Genomic DNA, 15,537 nt, shown 5'->3' on the forward strand with positions numbered 1-15,537 from the left:
TAATTCAAGCACGGGCGGAAGAGCACATGGCTGCCGACTCTCGCCGGGCTATTTCCAAACGGTCAGACGAATGCTGGCTCCTGATTGGGCACAAAAAATGCTTTGTATTATTGTGCCCAATCGGCGAACAGCATCTCTTGAGTTCTTCTTGTGCGTTCGTACACGACCGCCATTGTCTCGCCATACTTGTCCTTAGAGTTTGCACGAAATCATTAACACGAAAATCAGCATCTTGCAAAAATAAATTCTCATTTAAAATGGTTGTTTATTGAGGTTGATTATTACATTACCAGATTCTAATCATTTTAATCAGAAGGACCACAACCATATGGAATTTGTTTTAGCTAAGCGTCTTCTGTATAATGTGAGAAACCTTTCTTTGCACCTCTTCAGGAGTATTGTCTAAAAGTTTCATTTTCAAGTGAACAGCAGTAACTGACAATGCATTTGAAATATGTAGAAATGTTAGCTATTATTGTCCACTTACTGCCTCACAAGTTATTAAAAGTCTTGAAACACAAAGGTCGTATAAAACGACGGTAAATCTTAAGAATATCAAATTTAATAATAAAAAACATCTATCGAGCGGTTTCAAACTTATTTGCTTATTTGTTTAAGTGGACCAAAAATGTTAATTAAAAAACCGCGAACAAGAGCGCCTCGATACATACTAATGAAATTCTTCTTTCACGAAATCGACTAAAGCTACCTCTATGATCTTTCACACGTTTTTAAAAAGATTGAAAACCACTATGAGGTGAAACTGCACTTCAAAAGCGCTCCGTTTTATACAGATTGCCGAGCATTAAGGTGACTCGACCCAGTTTTTTTGGGTGGGTACCATCCTACTTTGAAGCTCTCTGGTATCCCCACCTTTACTTTTATCGTAAGTCTAACACATAGAATGGATAACATATAGATCAATCTACAATACGTGGTTATAATGCCACGCCCCTTTGAGGTCTGAGTCGAAAATCTGCTGTTGCCGGCATTTTTTCGTGAAAATCTCTCGGCTACACATAGTGCGCATTAGTGCCTTGCGCTGAACAGAGTTTCACCAAAATCGCAAAGCCCCAATTCAAGAAATTCAGCGGTTTCCAAATTTAGGTCATAATTTATGCGAAAATGATAAGCAAACTTTACACGGATTATATCTAATAAACTATGAGATTCATCTCTGTATTTTGGGCATCCTTATAACAGACGGGTCCTTGCAAGTCAGCATAAAGCTTTAGGGCCTTGTAAATGCGCGCGATTTTGAGCAAAGCAAACACATGGAAATTATAGTTTTCGCTATTTGTTGACGTTTGTCAGCGTTTAAGAGTCCTTCTCACGACCCATCTGTTATAACGATGCCCAAAATAAAGAGATGAATCTCATAGTTTATTAGATATAATCCGTGTAAAGTTTGCTTATCATTTTCGCATAAATTATGACCTAAATTTGGAAACCGCTGAATTTCTCGAATTGGGTCTTTGCGATTTTGGTGAAACTCTGTTCAGCGCAAGGCACTAATGCGCACTATGTGTAGCCGAGAGATTTTCAAGAAAAAATGCCGGCAACAGCAGATTTTCGACTCTGACCTCAAAGGGGCGTGGCATTATAACCACGTGACATTTACTCCGATCGCCAAAAATTTTATATTATATTGTAGATTGATCTATATGTTATCCATTCTATGTGTTAGACTTACGATAAAAGTAAAGGTGGGGATACCAGAGAGCTTCAAAGTAGGATGGTACCCCCCAAAAAAAAACTGGGTCGAGTCACCTTAAGATTGTCCAGTTTTTACCGTATTTCTAACCATAAAAACTTCATCCCAAAATACCTCGATAACTCTCTTACAGATTTTCGCTTAAACTTCAAGAACATCGAGGCGGCTGTTGAAGGAAAAAGCTCGCGTGAAAGATTTTTGAAGAAGAGTTCCTAGTGCCGAGAAATACGGTTGCAAGTAAAATAGGCAATGGCGTCATTTCGTTGCTATGACAACTCCGATGTTATTGAAACCCTGATCAAATTTTCATCTTCATCTAATACAGCTGTGGTGGTAATTTTTCCAGATCTTTGTTAATGGCGATGTAGTTTATGCTTAAACTTGGGGGGTATTGACGCCGAATAACCCCATCGAGCCACCTTAACGTGGCACTTTTGTAGGAAGATAAAAACAGATTAACGAAAGAGGGCTGGGGGTAATTTATAATGACTGGAGCACACAAAATCTTATACTGATGCAGTCGCGGTTCGATTCACACCTTTCCACTTTCTTGGAATGTTATATGCTACCAAACTTCTTGTACCACTTACATGTTCTCTTTTTCGTTAGTGAAAAGAACAGCTGATGATCATCGAATTTGCGGAGAGCTGACTTCTTCTGTCACTTAGAAAATGTCGTTTTGATATACATTCCAAAGACGTGGTCTCAGCATTCCGTTAGCAAATATTGTAGTTGTAAGTGAATTTGAATCAAAATCGAATTCAAACTGATAAAACTGAGTCCACCGTCACATTCTGGCTTCTTTTACTCACTTATTCTATATTTTTTCTTTATTGTCTGAAAGGATGCTTGGGTTTTCAAAATGGCCGTGCATCGTCATGGCGACGGGTAGGGAAATTACGTCACTTCTATTTTTAGAATTCATACCACATTACAAACTTTCTTGACCCGCAACCACGTTGCTCTCCAAAATGGACGACAGATTCAGTGAATGGTAAAATTATTTTTGATGGCTTTGCTATTCCATTTTATCAAAAAAGCTCGTTTACAAGCGGTTTCTTTCAATTCTTTTTCATTTTTATTTGCAAAAAAAACGTGTTCAAGTGTGAAGAGGATAACGACATATTTTATCATTCCTTGATATATTTTGGTAAGGTTTGTCTCTATATTTGTTTTAGATACATCGGTGGTTCTGTGGAGTGCGCAACTATCACAACACGCAGTAAGTGGTAATTTGTTCCCTGTTCAAGTTAAGTTGTCAAATTATTAAATAATTTTTAAGATACCCGAACGAAGAGAGTTCGAGTTTCTTATTAGTATGACAAATTAAGTAAATTTACAAGTTATTTGCTTTCGAACATGACCAGTTTAAGTTTGATTGACGATTGAATTAAGCCATGAGCACATTGAAATAATTACAAAAGATCAGACATCTGATTTTGCGATGAACAGTCCGTTCAGGAGCTTATTGTAGCTCTAAAAGCTTATCAGAGAGACTTTTTATTTTGACGGCAGTACGTTACGGTGAAGTTCTCCCAACGGGTACCAGGTGTTGGGTTCAACAAGCAATGTTATGGCAATTGAACCTAAACATTCTCTTGAACGGTCGGTAAGAAAATCCCTTCTCGATCTTACCCTAGACTCAAAATAATTCCTATCGTCTAGCAAGTGGAATTACGTAAACAAAACAAACAAACCAAAATACAGTCGAACCTCCACTAAGGGCCACATCTCTACAACGGCCACGTTTTCGGAGGACAGTGCCAATATTGAATCGTGTTTAAGCCTCTCTACTAGGGCCACTTTCTTCTGTCCCCAAAGGTGCCCGATGTGGAGATGTTCAACTGTATGCAAGTCTGAGCGAAATACACCGTTTTGAAGGTGTTTTAACACTTTAAAATGCCTTAAAAGGCCTGAATCATGAGTGTTTATTTAATCTCTGGCCATCGCTTAATGGCCCGAATTTATGGTCTAGCTCGTTATTTGATAACAAAAATCACGTCATATCAGTATTCTACACCAGAATAAAAACTAAAGTATATCGATTTTTTTTGTGAAAGATACGCCCCTAGAGTTCAATCGCATTGCCTCTTACATTTAATTGGAAATTACTACACTCACCTTAGGGGGTCTGATGCGTAATTGGGCAATGAAACAGGATTGGCCCGACTGAGCGGAAGAAAAGTCACGTGAAATCAAACAATGGAAATGATTCCGATTCTGGCTGCAAGGAAATTTTCTGCTTGAAGTGGCAAGAAAAGAAAGTATGTCATTTTATCGTTGAAGTAATCGGCTTGAGTCACAGTATTTTTTTTGTTATAAATCTTTTCAAAAATTCATCGGAGGATCGAAATAATTAAAACTTGCCGGAGATTCGCTGTGGCTTTGAGAACGTTGTCTGGTTGCCTATTTCACAAAAAACGTACTTGAACCCTTGAGAAGATAAAGACTATACTCACTCAAAGTGGGCTTAGACTCGAAGAAGATATTATATACAATGTGAATGAATTTAGAGCTCCTATACGTTTCACATCTGTTGAAGCACTTGTTACATTTCGTCGTCCCCAATGTTGATTAAAATATTTCCCATTTACAAAGCACATGAGTTTCAACATTGGGGAAAGAGAGAGGAATTACAGTCACTTTTTCTTTAAGAAGGACATCTTTGGGACCAGCAAGTGTCCGTCTTAGAGCGATGTTCGTCTTATAGACAGTCAAATAAAGGGAGTAAGTAAATACAGGGACCAGCTCTAGGTGTCCGTTTTACATCATGGGTGTCCGTCTCGCAAAGGTGTCCGTTAAGAGAGAGTCGACTGTATTCACGGGGAATTTTTTATAATTCGTTTGAGGAGGTATACGACTATAGTGGTATTCTTTTTCCGTGATATTTTTCCCCGAATTAGATGCGCATTTAAATAAAAAAAATCGACAATGACTGTACAAAACGGTCAGACACTCAACATTCTATCTGTATCAATGAAGTTACCTCTTAATAATACGATATATATATATACTGAGTAAACACCCCTGACAGAAACTAATGGTCCCAGATTTTAAGTTTGAGCTGTCTAGAAACTTCATCATTGACAGACTTGTTTGCGTATTCATGTAATTTCCTATTATAATTTTTCTGCTTTGCTAATACGTTTCTGTAGAGCGTTTTCACATGACGTCACGGCGGCCATCGTGATGTTCCAAACTAATCCTATGAGAATTGAACTCTTTTCTAATATAAACGCTTTCTTTTGTTCCAATACATTTTTGCATAGATGCTGGCCACGTAAGTGAAAACGCTCTACAAAGTACTTTTCATGGAGAGTGCGCTAAATATTTCTGGATGGTAATTTAATTGAACGTGCCAGTTTTTTGGTAACTGTTTTCTTCAAATTATAACCCCATGCAATTATTACTTCATTGAAAATTTGGTATATTTAAAAAATTAATTTACTGCAGCTTTTGTAGTTGTTTAGCATGTGGCTGCTGGGATTCATTGTTGCTGTCTTTCTCAATACCGGAGTACATGCCACTTTACTAGGTAGGTCCAATTTTAATGTAATAAAAGCGTTATCTACTTTTTCGACACTTACAGTCCTGGTCAAACGTTTTTGGGACACTTTGTCTTTCATACATGAAAACTGCCATAGGAAAGAGCCTGTGGGTAATGGGCTCCCTCAATAGGCCATTTCCTAGCCATTTCCAAGTTGCTCTAAGCCTCTGTTTCAAAGCGAGGCTGAGTGCGAGGCCATTGATATGAAAATAATTTCATGCAAATAAAACTCATTTTCACAAGAAAGGTTTTGCACTAAGCCTCGCTCTGAAAGTGAGAATTTTTGGAACTTGGAAATGGCCTATGTACCAAGAGGGTGGGGAAGAATAAATTGCAAACAAAACTTTGTGAAAGTGTCCCAAAAACTTTGGCTAAGATTATAGGTGGCTACACTTTCTCAGCAATAGAGTGTTTACGGCATATTGGGGTTCCAAAACAATGAAATGGCAGCCATGTTCGAGTCCAAACCCTGCGGGATTCAATAAATTTGCATAGGTGCTGGTCACATGAATGAAAGCGCTCTAAGTGCAAAGGCTATTTTTCGCATTTTTAAATGCATTTTTTTGGATTTCTTGTTCACATGCTTAATAATTAATCAGAGGTATTCATTTAAATAGCTTCAGCCCTTGTCAAACGTCATTCTTTATATTAATGGTTGCGTTCAAGTGGATAATTTTGCTAAATTTAATGTTTGTGTGTGTATGTTTACTATTATTATAATAACTGTTATTATTATTTGCTTTTCCATATGGTTCTGTACTATTTTAAACTTAGCGAAGTTTTCAAAAACTTGTACAAAACGTGTCAAAGAGATGTCCGCAAAGAGAGGGCAAGGACACGATCATTACTACCTTGATTTAACTTTTACCGAAAATGCTGATAAAAGTAAATGAATGTTAGATTGATATTAGTTTTTCTTTTTACAGGAGTATGTCCAGGAAGCTGCTCTCCCCAATGCTACCCTTCCTGTAACCCTGTCTGTTGTTACAACTCTCAACAATCATCATTGTATCAACAACAAGAGCTACAACGGCAACAACAAGAGCAGTTTTATTATCACCCTCCAACTGAGACAAGGCCAGCAGCTGTGGCCCAGTACATTAAATTGCCAAGCGCACCAGCTCCTGCTCCAGCGTTTGCTCTTGCTCCATCTCCCACCCCCTCTCCTCCTAAACCTCCCCCTCCCCCTCCCTGTGCGTCGTACTGCCCAAAGGAATGTTACCCAGATTGCGCGACGTCGTGCTGTGTGCCAAAGCCGCCACCGATGCCACTGTATTTGAAGAGAAAACAGTCAATAGCTGTGGCTTGTGAAGGACACAAACTGAAGATAAAATGCCCAAATAAGTACGACAATTGATTGATTACAGGGAGATTTAGAATCACGTTAACGGCAAGCGGAAAACGTGAGATTCAAGTTGACAATTTCTCAAATAGGAAAAATTGAGTAGGTAAAAACTGTCCATAATACATAGTGACATGGATGAACCTAACATGAAGCTAATATTTTTGTGGATACAAGGAACAGTAGATGGCAAGTGAAGGGGACACAATTTGACGTTTGCCATTTGCCGTAAACGTAATAACCCACGATCGATACATTAAAATTCTAACGTGCCTCCAAGTCTTTACGGACAACTTACCAAATTTTTCACGACTCCATTGTCTCGCAATTCCCAGAAGAGACTTGAGCACAAAGAAATCAAACCAAATATAGAAAAATGTCCAGAAAACCTGGGAGTCATGTTAGAATTTTAATATAACGAAAGTGGGCTTTTCTAAATATTAAATTAAAATAGATGAGGTTTTAATTCCATCAAGCTTTCAGTTCCGCCACTCACCACTGAATCTTTATAAAGTGATGGACTTCGACCTTTTTTCACACGATTTATACCGTGAATCACGTGACAAAACGTCCCGGAAGTTCGCAGAAAGCTCATAACCGGTGTCCCTGTTCAAAACTGGTGCCCCATAATAGATTTCGATGGCCTCTTTCCCTCCTTGAATTTAAAACCTCGGCTATATTAAATATATTTAAGATAGGATTAAGTAATTCTTTGTTTGCATATATGTGATTCTAAATCTCTCTCATGCGTTAAAAAAATGGTGTTGCCATAGGTTGTATTCTCTATACATGTAGTATGCCACAACAATACAATACATCTAAACAACAACAATACAAAGACAGGAAAGGAAAGCGATACGCGGGGTATTCAAAAGCAAAAATAAGCGATGTTTAATTCCAGTTTCCAGTAGTACATTCAAACTCTCTTCGCCGTTCTTAGACAAACAATAAGAATTCTGAACTAACTTTTAACGAGTTAACTTCAATATTTAATCATTATTTTCTAGGTACGATCGCATCGCATTATACAGTACATTTTATGGCAGGGATGAAAACAACACGTGTAAACACAACGTCCTTCCCTACAAAGGACATTGCGTGGCCGAGGAACAGAGAGTCAATAAGAAGTTATATGACCTGTGTCAAGGGGAAAATAAGTGTTTCGTGTCAGCTACTAATGCCTTCCTTGGTACAAAGAATTCGAGTATTTGTCCTGATGTGTATAAATACGCCAGAGTGGTATACCGCTGTATACAACATCCAAAGATTGTTCCGGTGGGTATGCATGTGCAAATGTCCTTAAAAGAACTCTGCTCTTAATTACTCTTGACTAAATGTGTGTATTAGTGCTCAGGAAAAAAAGCGAAACTGTATGAATTTTTAAGCAATGAGTATATGAAAATCATATCTTTGAATTGCGGAGAAATAATCAAACGTGAAGAAAATCTTAGCAGTTGTAGGTTTGCAGAGGTAACGCTGAGGTTTAAGGGGTCGAATCCCGTACGAACCTGAATTTTTGTCTCACAGCTGCAAAGGTTGCGAAGTGTTCATGATCAAATTAAATAAATCTCAGCGGTTCTTTCTAAAAAAAAATACTTGCATGAAATCTATAGGCTATCAGTCAAAGTTTCGGAGAAGCCGCAAATAAAGATCGACCGCCTAGTGTATGGCAAAAAAAAAGTGGTCGTACGATAACTTATTTGCAGTGTCGATACTTTTTATTATTTGTAATGCCAACGCAATATACTGTTTGGACCAAAAAGCGAAGGTCAGTGGAAGCAGGGGAAAGAAAAACAAAGTGCATGGTATGACTGGAGGACTGTAAGAGCAGCAGCCAAAGAAAGAGAAGCCTCGGGAAAGAGAAAATGTCACGGAATTATCTTCCATATTTTTAAAAGAGACAGATGATAATGATGATAAGAATGACTGTTTTTATATCCAATGTAGTCGTAAGTTGTGGTAATAATGCCTTCCTTTTGTTTTCAGGTATGCCCTTTACCTTGCCACAAACCATACAAGTGTTTCCCCAGATGTGACATCAGCTGCTGCACTCCTCCCCCTCCCACTCCGCCACCACCCCCTCCTCCCCCGCCATCATGCCCTGGAACATGCCCAGCACAATGCTTTCCAGCATGCTCTCAGGCTTGTTGCAGTCCTCCACCACCCCCTCCCCCAGCGCCAGTCTATTACCCACCCCCAGCCCTACCCCCAACTCCAACATGTCCTGGATCCTGTCCAAGTACTTGTGCTCCAACGTGCTCTGTGAGGTGTTGTATCAGTAGGAACATTGCTCAGAATGATGTCAGACCTCTTACGTACACCGCTCCTCGCGTGGCACCAGTAGGTGAAAGATACCAGAATTACTACCCAGCTGCACAGTCAAATAATTACTACTACAATCAGTACAGGCAATATGCCCGAGCAAGGCCACAGTATTTGAATCCTTATGCAAGGTACCAAGCATACAGAAAATCATATGCAAACTGGCCGAATTATCCGAACGTCAATCGCTATCTAGGATAACTGACATTACAGAAGCCTGTTCTGTAAATAAAACTTAGTCAAGAGAGCAACTAATTCTAGACGCAGCTGATTGGCAAAGGACAACTTCTTGAATCTTGAAATTAAAACTTACTGTTGCACAGAATTCAAAGAGTAAAACTTACTGCCAATAAGTCTTATTCGCTTTAAAGGCAATGTTTCAAGGTATGTGGTGTTACAGCCTAACAGCAGTTTTTACCGCGATATTGAAAGGCTGAATTTCAGTTTTTCCTTCTTGAAATGTCTGACATTTTAATAACTCTGGTGTCAATTAGGACTCATATTTACATTTTGACATAATTTAAGATAAGAATAACACAATCTTTACGCAATATTGCGATCGCGTTCATTGCCTTGGTTTGACTTGAGTTGCTTGCGTATCGACCAGGGTCGGAGCACACTTAACTGTAAGTCTGTGTTTCAAAAATTGATGTTGATTTTCATTTCATTTACCAGGATTTTTAAAAAAATATAATTCATTGTAAATACATTTAATTAAATAAATGTTTGATCTGTACACTTATTGTCCCTTGCGTAGCACTCTGAATATCTACGGTCTTTTAGTAACAGTTTATTGATTATTGTTTGATTGTCTATGAAGCCTTCCTCGTATGCATACAAGCCGTGAAGAAAAAAACAAGAAGGATGAGGTCCCACCGAGATCTGAACTCGGATCGCTGGATTCACATCCTCAGAGACTCAGGGGCAGTCGGTCGGGTCGGCGAAAGTTTTCAAGCACAGGCGGAAGAGCCCCTGGGCGCGATCCATTCAACCAAAATTCCAACCGGTCCGACCGGGAAAAGTGGTCCACTTCAAAAGTTGGACCCGTTTTTTCGAAACATTTCCGGTTGGACCGAACCGGTCCAATGAGTTTTAGACTGAAATTTCCGGAAACTGTGGTTGAATGGATCTCGCCCCCTGGGTACCGACTTTAACCAAACCATTTCAAAACGGTTAAGCGAATGCTGGCTCCTGACTGGGCACAAAAAATGCTTTGTGTTATTGTGCCAAGTCGGCGATTAGCATTTCCCGAGTTCTTTTCGTGTGTTCGTACACGAAGGCTATTGTCTCGCCATACTTGTCCGGTTCGTTCACTGAGGTTGTGCGTGCAATTCGCAAGGGAAACTTTCACTTTCTACTTTCCTAAACAGAAACGAAGGAGCTATCGATGACTCGGGGAAACGTTTCGGATGCTATCAGCGGGACCATTGCAATTTGCACCGAGAAAATTCTGTTTCTGACCGACCACAAGGTATCGCAAATAAATCTGCGACGGCCATGATCGATGCAAGTTTGAATACGTGCTGCAAGCTCAAGCCTGTATTTTTGTAAAAGCGTCTTTAAAATACTCTTACATACGTTTCCATGTTTTAATTCTTGGGTAGACAGTATTTTGAAATGGGCGGGGTTTATATCAATCCGAAAGTTTCCTGACCGCGTGCATTTCTTTTTATTCTCATGCAAAAACAAAAATAACTCATTCATACAATAAAGGATTCGCACTCATCCTCGTTTTGAAAGCGAGATGTGATGGCCTATTGATCGGCGCATAAAATTAGAAAAACACACAAAAATCACAGCATAGTGCAAAAACAAACAGATTTTAGGTCCCACCGAGATTTGAACTCGGATCGCTGGATTCAAAGTCCAGAGTGCTAACCATTACACTATGGGACCATACGCATGCACCAGAAAACCAAAGACATTTACAAACCACAGTGCCTTCCAAACATAACTTCTGCGCATTTGGGATATTATGCCCAGGCTTATACAGCTGTTTCAAGGGTTGTCGGAAAAAATGTGCACTCGACAATCCCGAAAGGTAATATGGGATATGACCAAAACACTGTTCCTGACTCTGTAGCTGTCAAACCTACTTTTGTTGCTTTCCTTTAGCAGTCGCAAACATACTCCCATGGCCTCTCCTGCCATTCTTCCAAATTTTTTTGAAGAAAAGTGAACTTAAAACCACCCACAATACCTTTCGGGATTGTCGCGTGCACTTTTTTCAACAACCTATCTCGAAATAGCTGTATTACAATGCTTGCCCGGGTTGCTCGAAGCATGGTTAGTGCTAACCAGCGTTAAATATCATAGAAACCTATACATTTTGATACCTCTTAACCAACGGTTAGCGCTAACTAGGCTAATGCTATAATGATTTTCCAGTGAAGCATTTACCGATTCCTGGTATATACATATAGACATTCCAGAATTTAAGTAGGGATCGGTTAAAAACTACATATCCCAGTGGAGACCCAGTTAAGCCAGTGACTGCCACGCCATAGGTTTGAAACTTTTCTACATTTCAGAAGGGCAGGGCCTTGAGCTCAAACCCTTTACCTTTTTAACGTGCCATTTTTGGAATGCATGTACTTTCAATGTGAAAAAATGTTAGGTGCCCCTATTAATTTTGACACTGTCCTGCTATGTAGTGAATCAGAGGGAGTCGCTCCTCCCATTTTAAGGTCATTACCGTAACTTTCAAACAAGGAATAGTAGTAGTCAATTTATTTCTCTCTATAGGATATACAAGTTTATAGAAACAGATAATACATTAATTAAGAAAAAACTGAAAGAGTAAAAAGGCAAAATAGTAAAACTAATACATTGCCGTAGAAGATGGAAAAATATAAAAGATTTCTAATTAAGTGGAAAAAAATGAATGAATGGCTTGATTTTTTTTGCTAGAGTTACATTTTGCAGTATACATTTTGTACGAATAGTACAGTCCTTAAAAGATCCTAAGCGACTTGGCTCCTGCTGACGTCAGAATAAGAGGTTTTTGCCCAATGTAGCCTGCGTAGGAAGCGTTTCCGTGAGGTTTCGGAGCAAACAACAAGAAGTGAGAGAGTCAAAATGAAAGAGTCAAATTTTGGCTCTCGCTCCATTTTTCGCGCGGCAAAGACCTGAAATCCCGTTCTTTGACGTTCTTCGGTCTTTCTTTGCACCGAAACCACACGGGAACGCTTGCTACGCAGGCAACACCCAATGCTATATGAGCTCTCCTCTTCTCTTCCTCTCCTCGCGTTATACTTGGCCAACGGATGATTTTTAACTCACTACCCAGGACTCGACCTTCATCGTCATTCGCATACTACTAACAATTTATAGGAAAACTCTTTGCCCCTTTTTTATATTCAAAGAGTTTAGAGGATGCGGGTTACACATTACGATTTTCCCTTCTGTTCCGAAGTCAGTTTTTCTGTCAATTTAGACAGAACATTAGGTTTACAAAATAGCATAAAAAATCGTGGTTTTAAAAGCCATCCAAAAAATTGTTGTTTAGGTCCCACCGAGATTTGAACTCGGATCGCTGGATTCAGAGTCCAGAGTGCTAATCATTACACCATGGGACGTTACTCATTTAGCGTTAAAGAAAATTACCAAGTTGAACCTCTTATCGCTACCGACTTCTTTATAGCAGATTTAGATCTGAGATCGGGATCTACCGATCTTTATAAAGATTTCGTACAAAACATCGAATGAAAACTTGACCAAAATGACTGACAGGCATAAATTTCTTCTAGTCAACGACACCTCCTCTTCTCTTCATATTATAAAGTAGGGTGTTCCTTAATGCTCGATCTTGGGGCCTTACCTTTTTCTGTGATGTCTCAAGGGATTTTAGATTGAATTTTTTTTATTTGCTGATGATACTAACATATTTCTTTCTCATAATGAGGTAATCTTGCTTGAAAAGACCTTGGATGAGGAACCTTTGAAACTGACATCTTGATGGCAGGTCACTAAGTTATCAATAAATTATTCACAATCCAAATCTATGGTTTTCAATCCCAGGCAGAAATGGTAAAACCTTGGTATTAAGCTAGAAATAAGTAATTGTGCCATTGAGCGAGTAAAGGATACCATATTTTTGGGAGTGATCGTTGATGAGAGCCTCACATGGAAACACCAGTTCGCTAATGATGCAAGGAAAATTTCTAAATCAATTGGAATAATATATAGGTCAAGCTTTTGTCTTCCTGATACTTCTTTACGTACTCTTTACTATACCTTAGTTTATCTTTATCTTGTATACTATGTTTCAGAACGGGCATCGACTCATCCCACGAATGTGAAACGTATTGTTATACTTCAGAAAATATCTAATCGAATTTTTTGCAAGAAACCATTTGATGCACACTCTGATCCTATATTAGGAGTAATAAGGATATTTGCAAATATTGAAGTTCCATGATATGTATTTGTTTCAAGTGGGAAATTTTATTTATTTTTATAGCAAGTAAAATTATTCCTTAATTACAACACTTTCTACTTAAATTTCCTGCACGAAAAAATGTAAGACAGGGTCCAAAGGTTTTCAATTCACTAAATTGCAATATACAAAGTGCTGCGACTTTCTCCCTTTTTAACTCTAGATTGAAAGTATTTATACTTAGCTAATTCTCCACTTGTAAATATTATTCATTACTTGCTACTTTTTGTCCGTTGAGTGAACAAGAAAGTAAAAAGGGAACAGCACAAAAATAAATGCGTCGGCCGGGAATCGAACCCGGGTCAACTGCTTGGAAGGCAGCTATGCTCACCACTATACCACCGACGCCCGTGTTGAGTTACCTGCTTTGTAAAACTAATTAAGTCGGGACAGTCAGTGATAAAGCGACGCGAAAAATTTCAACACAATGGATACAATTGACTTAAGTTAGCCATAGTCTACCCTTTTTGTTTGGTTAAACAAACTGCTGAACATCACTTTTGCCTTCGTTTCCAAAGAATAGCTAAATAATCGGAACTCGGGCGGACGGATCCAGACAGTTTTGTCAAGGGCTGTCACCTTATGCGCTTTCTATTGTAAGGCCTCAACTCCTCTCTAACATTTTTAGGGCTGACTGTGTTGTCTGTCAATCGTTGGTTGGCTTCGTTGATCATTCTTGTGAGATACCCTTCCACGATGCTAGTCTCCAATTTACCACTGTGAATCATTCATTAAAATGTTTAAACAATCTAACAATGCTGACAAAAAAATGAAAGTGGTGAAAAAGACTTGGAAATGATCTTCTTCCAGACTGCCAACCACGGAGAAACGGGGTTATAGTATTCACGTCACATCAGATCATTTGCGGTTTTGGCCTAAGGATCAAGCACGTACATTCACATATCTTCTCCGGTCATTACTGTGCCATCCACTTTTATTGCTTTTGGAGGAAAAAAATAAAGTAATAGGTTTCTGCCCAATGCAGCGTGCGTAGAAAGCGTTTCCGTGCGGTTTCGGAGCAAACAACAGGGAATGAGACTCAAATTTGAGCTCTCGTTCCATTTTTCGCGCGTCAAAGATCTAAAATCCCTTTTTTTGTCGTTCTTCGGTATTTTTTTTGCTCCGAAACCACACGGGAACGCTTGCTACGCAGGCTACACCCAATGCTATATGAGCTCTCCTCTTCTCTTCCTCTCCTCGCGTTATACAAGGACAACGAATGATTTTAACTCACTACCCAGGACTCAACCTTCAACGTCATTCGCTTACTACTAACAATATCTAGGAAAACTCTTTGCCCTTTTTTTATATTCAAAGAGTTTAGAGGCTGCGGGTTACACCTTACGATTTTGCTTTCCGTTCCGAAGTCAGTTTTTCTGTCAATTTAGACAGAACATGAGGTTTACAAAATAGCACAAAAAATATTGGTTTTAAAAGTATCCTTAAAATTGTTGTTTAGGTCCCACCGAGATCGCTGGATTCAGAGTCCAGAGTGCTAACCATTACACCATGGGACCTTACTCATTTAGCGTTAAAGAAAATTACCAAGTTGAACGTTTTATCGCTACCGACTTGTTTATAGCTGATTTTGATCTGAGATCGGGATCTACCCATCTTTGTAATAATTTCGTACAAAACATCGAATGAAAACTTGACAAAAATGAGTTACAGGCATAAATTTCTTCTAGTCAACGACACCTCCTCTTCTTTACACATTATAAAGTAGGGTGTTCCTTAATGCTCGATTTTGGGGCCTTGGCTTTTTCTGTGATGTCTCAAGGATTTTAGATTGAATACTCTTTTATTTGCTGATAATATTAACATATTAGGACCGAGGGTGAAAGGGACGGGAATTCTCGTTCTAACACTCGTATTTAAATCCTGAAGGAGACAATCTGATCGTGGCTCAGGCTTTATTTCGCCCCTAAAGAAGATTTTTAATATGAAAATCCCCTGGATAGACTTTCTAAAAGTCCTTTACTTTTTACTGGTTGGTTATGCCATTTAAAAGGACTTTTTATACTTGCTTGGCGCGAAATTCACCTGTCGAAAATTCTATCGGCGACGTTATGACAATTGACCAATAGGACGGTGAGTGATATTTTACTCTGTTCCCGACACATCATATGTTGTACTGTCGCACTTTGTAATAATCGTCGCACTTTGTAATACCT

The 15,537-nt window shown here is 39.0% G+C and overlaps 1 protein-coding gene and 3 non-coding genes across 5 annotated transcripts; 1 reads left to right on the forward strand and 3 right to left on the reverse strand.

The window, feature by feature from the left end:
- Positions 1 to 2,657: 2,657 nt before the first annotated feature.
- Positions 2,658 to 9,624, forward strand: LOC140934990 (uncharacterized). 2 transcript variants are annotated; one of them, XM_073384540.1, is made up of 6 exons: positions 2,658 to 2,708; positions 2,893 to 2,936; positions 5,177 to 5,249; positions 6,188 to 6,605; positions 7,611 to 7,878; positions 8,590 to 9,624. In XM_073384540.1, exons 3-6 carry the CDS (start codon positions 5,186 to 5,188, stop codon positions 9,124 to 9,126), a joined length of 1,287 nt encoding a protein of 428 aa, XP_073240641.1. In that variant the 5' UTR covers positions 2,658 to 2,708; positions 2,893 to 2,936; positions 5,177 to 5,185; the 3' UTR covers positions 9,127 to 9,624. The 2 variants fall into 2 exon arrangements, with proteins under 2 accessions (XP_073240641.1, XP_073240642.1); XM_073384541.1 differs by lacking the exons at positions 2,658 to 2,708; positions 2,893 to 2,936 and adding an exon at positions 2,832 to 2,864 and having other exon boundaries at positions 5,168 to 5,249.
- A 1,125-nt stretch (positions 9,625 to 10,749) lies between these two features.
- On the reverse strand, positions 10,750 to 10,821 carry Trnaq-uug (transfer RNA glutamine (anticodon UUG)). Its single transcript has one exon. It is a non-coding gene; the product is annotated as a tRNA-Gln (tRNA).
- Positions 10,822 to 12,431: 1,610 nt separating this feature from the next.
- Trnaq-cug (transfer RNA glutamine (anticodon CUG)) lies at positions 12,432 to 12,503 on the reverse strand. Its single transcript has one exon. It is a non-coding gene; the product is annotated as a tRNA-Gln (tRNA).
- A 1,136-nt stretch (positions 12,504 to 13,639) lies between these two features.
- Positions 13,640 to 13,711, reverse strand: Trnag-ucc (transfer RNA glycine (anticodon UCC)). Its single transcript has one exon. It is a non-coding gene; the product is annotated as a tRNA-Gly (tRNA).
- Positions 13,712 to 15,537: the final 1,826 nt, after the last annotated feature.

This window comes from Porites lutea, chromosome 4 (assembly GCF_958299795.1).
Source record: "Porites lutea chromosome 4, jaPorLute2.1, whole genome shotgun sequence".
Lineage (NCBI taxonomy): Eukaryota > Metazoa > Cnidaria > Anthozoa > Scleractinia > Poritidae > Porites > Porites lutea.

Coding starts and splice junctions, on each gene's coding strand:
- LOC140934990 (XM_073384540.1), top strand. CDS start 5,186: ATGTGGCTGCTGGGATTCATTGTTGCTGTCTTTCTCAATACCGGAGTA. Junction 6,606..7,610: donor AAGATAAAATGCCCAAATAA/GTACGACAATTG, acceptor ATTATTTTCTAG/GTACGATCGCATCGCATTAT. Junction 7,879..8,589: donor AACATCCAAAGATTGTTCCG/GTGGGTATGCAT, acceptor TTTTGTTTTCAG/GTATGCCCTTTACCTTGCCA.